Here is a 6,307-nt window from a genome sequence, read left to right on the forward strand (position 1 = left end):
ACCTACACCTACACCTACACCTACACCTACACCTACACCTACACCTACACCTATACCTATACCTACACCATTCATACCACTCCTGGGCCAAAGGAGGTAAATCCTCCCTACCATAGACTTGCATATCCATGTTCATTACTGTTCTATTCTTAGTAACAGGGAAACAGAATAAAGTTTTTGAGAGAAAGGGGTGGGAGGCAGGCAGGGGGGTGAGGGGGGAGGAAGTAGAGGATACGAACCTGAGGCTTTAAATATGACAGATAAGGAGGGCGACAGCATGAAAGTAGACAGGGGAGGAGATTAATAGATAAAATACAACATACACTCAAATATAAAAAAGTTAAATGAACATTTTTTAAATAATAAATTACTAAAACACCTAGGTTTTATAATTTTTTATTATTTTATTGCAAGGAGTACTTTTCCATTCATAATGTATTATTACTTTTCAATATTTTTTGGTTATTTTATTTATTTACATTTCTAATGTTGTCTCCCTTCCCAGTTTCCTCTCTGCAAACCCCCCATCCCATCCCTCCTCCCCATTGCCTCTATGAGGGTACTCCCCCACCTACCTACCCACTCCTGCCTCACCACTCTACCATTCCCCCTATGCTGGGACATTGAGCCTCCATAGGGCTAAGGGCCTTCCCTCTCATTGATGCCAAGTAAGGCCATCCTTTGCTACATACATAGCTGTAGCCCTGGGTCCCTCCATGTATACTCTTTGGTTGGTGGTCTAGTCCCTGGGAGCTCTGGGTGGTGCAGGTAGTTGATGTTGCTGTTCTTCCTATTGGGTTGCAGTTTCCTTCAGCTCCTTCAGTCCTTCTAGCTCTTCCACTGGGGTCCCTGGGCTTAGTCTGATGGTTAGTTGTGAGCATTTAAATCTGTATTGATCAGGTGTTGGCAGACCCTCTCAGGGGACAGCTATACCAGGCTCCTGTCAGCAAGTGCTTCTTGGCATCAGCAATAGAGTCAGGGTTTGTAATCTGCAAATGAGATGGATCCCTAGGTGGGGCAGCCTCTGGGTGGCCTTTTCTTCAGTCTCTGCTCCATTTTTTGTCCGTCTTTCCTTTAGATAGGAATGATTCTAGGTTAAAAGTTTTGAGATGGGTGGATGACCCCATCCCTCAACTGGGGTCTATGCCTATCTACTGGAGGTGGTCTCTACAGGTTCTGTCTCCCCTTTGTTGGGTATTTTGGCTAATGTCATCTCTGTTGGGTCTCTTGCTTCCCTGCTGTCTGGGACTTTCTCATGGCTACCCCCAGTTCCCCATATGCCACTGCTACATATTTCTGTTCCATTTCCTGACCCGCTGTACTTTTCTCCTTGTCTCTTCCCATACCTGATCTTGCCTCACTTTTTTCCTTCCCTCTCCTTTGTCCCTCTCAGGTTCCTCCTTCCGTCTACCTCCCGTGATTATTTTGTTCCCCCTTATAAGTAGGATTGAAGCATCCACACTTTGGTCTTCCTTCTTCTTAAGCTTCATATGGTCTGTGAGTTGTATGGGGCTATCCTGAGCTTTTGGGCTAATAGCCAGTTATCAGTGAGTAATGCCATGTGTTTCTTTTTTGTCTGGGTTACCTCACTCAGGATATCTTCTAGTTCCCGTCCTTTTGCCTGTGAATTTCATGAAGTCATTGTTTTTAATAACTGAGTAGTACTCCATTGTGTAAATGTACCACATTTTCTATATCCATTCTTCCATTAAGGGGCATCTGGGTTGTTTCCAGCTTCTGGCTATTATAAATAAGGCTGCTATAAACAGAGTGGAGCATGTGTCCTTGTTATATGTTGAAGCATCTTTTAGGTATATGCCCAGTAGTAGTATAGCTAGGTCTTCAGGTAGAACTATTTCTAATATCCTCAGTAACTGCCCAATTGATTTCCAGAGTGGTTGTATCAACATACAGTCCCACCAGCAATGGAGGAGTGTTCCTCTTCCTCCACATCCTCGCCACCATCTGCTGTCACGAGAGTTTTTGATCTTAGCCATTCTGACTGGTGTGAGGTGGAATATCAGGGTCATTTTGATTTGCATTTCTCTGATGACTAAGGATGTTGAACATTTCTTTAGATGCTTTTCAGCTATTCGAGATTCCTTAGTTGAGAATTCTTTATCTCCCTATCCCATTTTTTTTTTATTTTGGTCATGAGCTTAGCCTTTATCAGCTGTATCATCTCTCTAGCCCATACCCAATTTTTTAACAGGGTTATTTGGTTCTCCGGAGTCTAAATTATGGATATTAGCACTCTATTGGATGTATGGTTGGTATAGATCTTTTCCCAATCTTAGGTTGCCATTTTGTCCTATTGACCGTGTCCTTTGCCTTTCAGAAGCTTTTCAATTTTATGAAGTCCCATTTGTCAATTGTTGATCTTAGAGCATAAGCCATTGGTGTTCTGTTCAGGATATTTCCCCCTGTGCCACTGTGTTCGAGGCTCTTTCCCACTTTCTCTTCTATTAGATTCAGCATTTCTGGTTTTATATGGAAGTCCTTAACCCACATGGAATTGAGCTTTGTACAAGGAGATAAGAATAGATCAATTTGCATTCTTCTACATTCTGACCGCCACTTGAACCAGCACCGTTTGTTAAAAATGTTATCTTTTTTCCACTGGATGGTTTTAGCACCTTTGTCAAAGATCAGGTGACCATAGGTGTGTGGGTTTATTTCTGGGTCTTCGGTTCTATTCCATTGATCTACCTGCCTGTCTCTGAACCATGTGGTTTTGTGGTTTTTATCACTATTGCTCTGTAGTAGAGTTTGAGGTCAGGGATGGTGATTCCACCAGAAGTTCTTTTATTGTTGAGAATAGTTTCCGCTATCCTGGGTCTTCTGTTGTTCCAAATGAATTTGAGAATTGCTTTTTCTGTCTCTCTGAAGAATTAAGTTGGAATTTTGATGGGAATTGCATTGAATCTGTAGATTGCTTTCAGTAAGATGGCTTTTTTTTACTATGTTAATCCTGCCTATCCATGAGCATGGGAGATCTTTCCATCTTCTGAGATCTTTGTTAATTTCTTTCTTGAGAGACTTGAAGTTCTTGTCGTACAGATCTTTTACTTGCTTGGTTAGATTCACACCAAGATATTTTATATTATTTGTGACTATTTCGAAGGCTGTCATTTCCCTAATTTCTTTCTCAGCCCATTTATCCTTTAAGTAGGGGAAGGCTACAGATTTGTTTGAGTTGATTTTATATCCAGCCACTTTGCGGATTGTTTATCAGCTGTAAGGAGTTCTCTAGTGAAATTTTTTGGGTCGCTTAAGTATAGTATCATATCATCCGCAAATAGTGGTATCTTGACTTTTTCCTTTCCAATTTGTATCCCTTTGACCTCCTTTTGTTTTTTAATTGCTCTGACTATAACTTCCAGTACTATATTGAGTAAATAAGAAGAGAGTGCCTTGTCTTGTCCATGATTTTAGTGGATTTTCTTCAAGTTTCATTCCATTCAGTTCTATGTTGGCTGTTTTAAAATTATTAATTTTAGAAGTCTGAGTTATCTTGTTTTCACCATGGTCTTATTGTAATGCAAATAAAAGTAGCAAATGAGTCATTAAAATATACAGTTGCTTATATTCACAGAATCTACATGTTTACTGGATCCATTGATTGACAGATTATTAGTGCTGAGAAGATTAGAAGATTCAGGCACACCTTTCTTAGGGAGCTAATAATTACATGCTTCCATTTTTTTCCTTCCCTACCTAACAAGTACACACATATCATAGCACTTCAAAGAAGGCCCAAGCTTATGAAGTGTAGAACACTACTAAATGAAATACATTGGTTATAGTAGCAGAGGGATTACGTTTATCTCCAGGGCTGCTTTCTCAGAAAATCTCAGACTGAGTGTGTCCTCAGAGCTCTAGAAGCTACAAAGTTCAAGATCAACTATCATAAGTTTGACTCTTCTGAGTCCTCTCCCTGGTTATAGGGGAGCCTGACTGTGTTCTCAAGAGACTTGTTTGTTTGTTTGTTTGTTTGTTTGTTTGTAGGCATATCCCTTGTGGTGGTGGCAGGGGCCAGTCACATCATGCCACCCCAATGGCTTTGGTAACATTTAACTATTTCTTCAGATAGCTTAAATCGTAGTACCTAGTATTGTGTCGTATTGAGTGTTGGACTTTAGCATATGGATAGCAGCATATCAGGGCTAGAAGACGTTACTAGCCTCTTTTTGTCATACATGGTGCTTAAAAACTGAAATATTACAGCAGAAAATTCCTCTTTTCTTCCTCATGCCAGAAGAATACGAAGAATTTAGACAAGTTTCAGAGATTACATAGGAATAATCATAGATTTGAGTTCTGAAACGCTTACTTAATATCCTCTCTAAAATAGCTAAAGAGAAGAGGAAAAATGCATGCAGTAAAAGGATTAGGTTACCTTGTAATGCTGAAGAGCGTTCCAGTGGAGAAAACCTTTGTGGGAGTCAATTGTCCCTGTTAGGTAGGACACATCACTCTTTGCTTGATAAATGTGCTTTGTCACCATCCTGCTGCTGCGTCCTGCTGCCTCCTTTACTGCCTTCTGCCTGTCCCTAGAAGTCAGTCCTGGTCTTCTCAAAATATGATTGGTCACCTATTGACATATGACCTTTGCCTTCCCTTCAGGGAACTAACTACAGTGAGCCATTTATAATGGCATGATTTATATTTGTCCCATTCATCAGACTTTAGACTTCATAACCCAGAGTGGCAATGTCTTATGTTCACCACTGTTTGCCTTTATTTCCCTGCAGTGAGAAATCATTCAGCAAATATCTCAGCTACACAACTAAATATTTCATTTGCTTAGAACTTTATGCCTGGGATATTGCACTAACTTCTATTTGTGTTTCTGTCTAGAATGTGGCAGATCAGATTGCATTTCAAGTTGCTGGTGGATTAACAGCCCTTGAAAACATCCTTCAAGTAGTGGCTCCAGCCACAAACATGAACACGGTTTCACGAATTCCTCCTAAGTAAGTGCAGTTTCTTGATCTGTTTTTCACGTTTCATTTGTAAGTAATTTCTGCCCTGTGGTTTCCATATGGGGGAACCACTGGAAAATTATGTGTGTACTTAGGCTTGAATAGCAAGAGCTTACACCTCACGTTAAGGAGAAAAACAGGGGTACTTGACTTCATTTACAGAATTTAAATTGAGCCTAGAAAGTCTTATAAGGAAATTACTGTGTGATTAAGTCTATTCCCAAACCAAGGAGAGCTGATGAAGTCCTGGAATAGGAGTGAAAGCAAGCTAACCTTGTGTGTTGTTGTGAAAGGAGTGAGTCTGTAGTCTAGACGTAAGCCTGCAAATCTACAGAAATCCTCAAACTCAGGAAGAACATTGTATGGCCAAGACTGCAGTCTGGAGTCCCAGACAAATGCAGAGAACTGGATTGCACTTTTAGTCACTAATGGTAATAGTCTTTTGTCATAAAGATTCTGAGAATCTAGACCAGTGTCCTTAGAGTTTGGCAACAGTTGACTGCAGTGCCAGGATAAGACCTTGTTTTATTGCCAGTGGATCTGAGTTTTCAGCTTCACACTGCCAGAGATAGAAGTCAGTGTTGGGAGCTATGGACCTCTAGTAAGGACTCCAGTTTACCTGTCTGAGCACAAACTCAAGATCATAACTCTACCGTCCGAACTTCTCAAAGCTAGAGTGGTAGAGCTGAGTGTGCTATGTTGCTTATTCACAGAAGGGTAAGAGAAATCCTTAAACTACTGTAGCTTTAACTATATGGCAGGCTGCTGGAGATAGGTCACTGTGTACATTTAAGACTACTTCCTCATTTTCTTCCCAGCCTCTCCTCTGCACAAACTCCTAATGTGGCCCTGAACTGTCTTGTGCCTTGTTATCCCATTGGCTCTCAGACGGCCAGATCTCCCTTTTCATCTCTGATGAATTTTTACTACTCAGCAACATGAACCAGTTTTCATCTTAGCTTACCCTGTTTCACAGTTCCCTGCTTCGTATGATGTAGCTCTTACCTAGAGAGCTAGTCGTTTAGGCTTCCTGTATTATTTAATTTCCTCATGATAAGCAGAAAACTTAAGCCATTGTCTAGAAACAATCACTATTTTGAACTCTGAAATTCCATGACTGTCTGACTATAAGCCTGATGCATCCCTGGCCAGCAACTCTGGGCTCTGTAAACATGGATGGACCTCTCCTGCTCCTTTCTCTCACCACCTTGTTCATCTCCATTGTTTTACAGAGCGAGTCCATAGCCTTGCTTTGCCCATAGTTATTTTGCTAGGTAGCTTCCTGAAAATAGTGTTTTGTTCCATAGTACCTTTTTTTTTTT

General features: G+C 40.8%; 1 protein-coding gene across 1 annotated transcript in view; it reads left to right on the forward strand.

Moving 5' to 3' along the window:
* Positions 1 to 6,307, forward strand: part of Scaper (S-phase cyclin A associated protein in the ER) — a 308,858-nt gene that overhangs the window by 197,989 nt on the left and 104,562 nt on the right. The window contains exon 23 of the mRNA XM_028781560.1: positions 4,861 to 4,976. Coding sequence (XP_028637393.1) covers positions 4,861 to 4,976 — 116 coding nt within the window. The remainder of the gene's footprint in view (positions 1 to 4,860; positions 4,977 to 6,307) is intronic.

Source organism: Grammomys surdaster, unplaced genomic scaffold (genome assembly GCF_004785775.1).
Source record: "Grammomys surdaster isolate TR1022 unplaced genomic scaffold, NIH_TR_1.0 472, whole genome shotgun sequence".
NCBI classification, from domain to species: Eukaryota; Metazoa; Chordata; class Mammalia; order Rodentia; family Muridae; genus Grammomys; species Grammomys surdaster.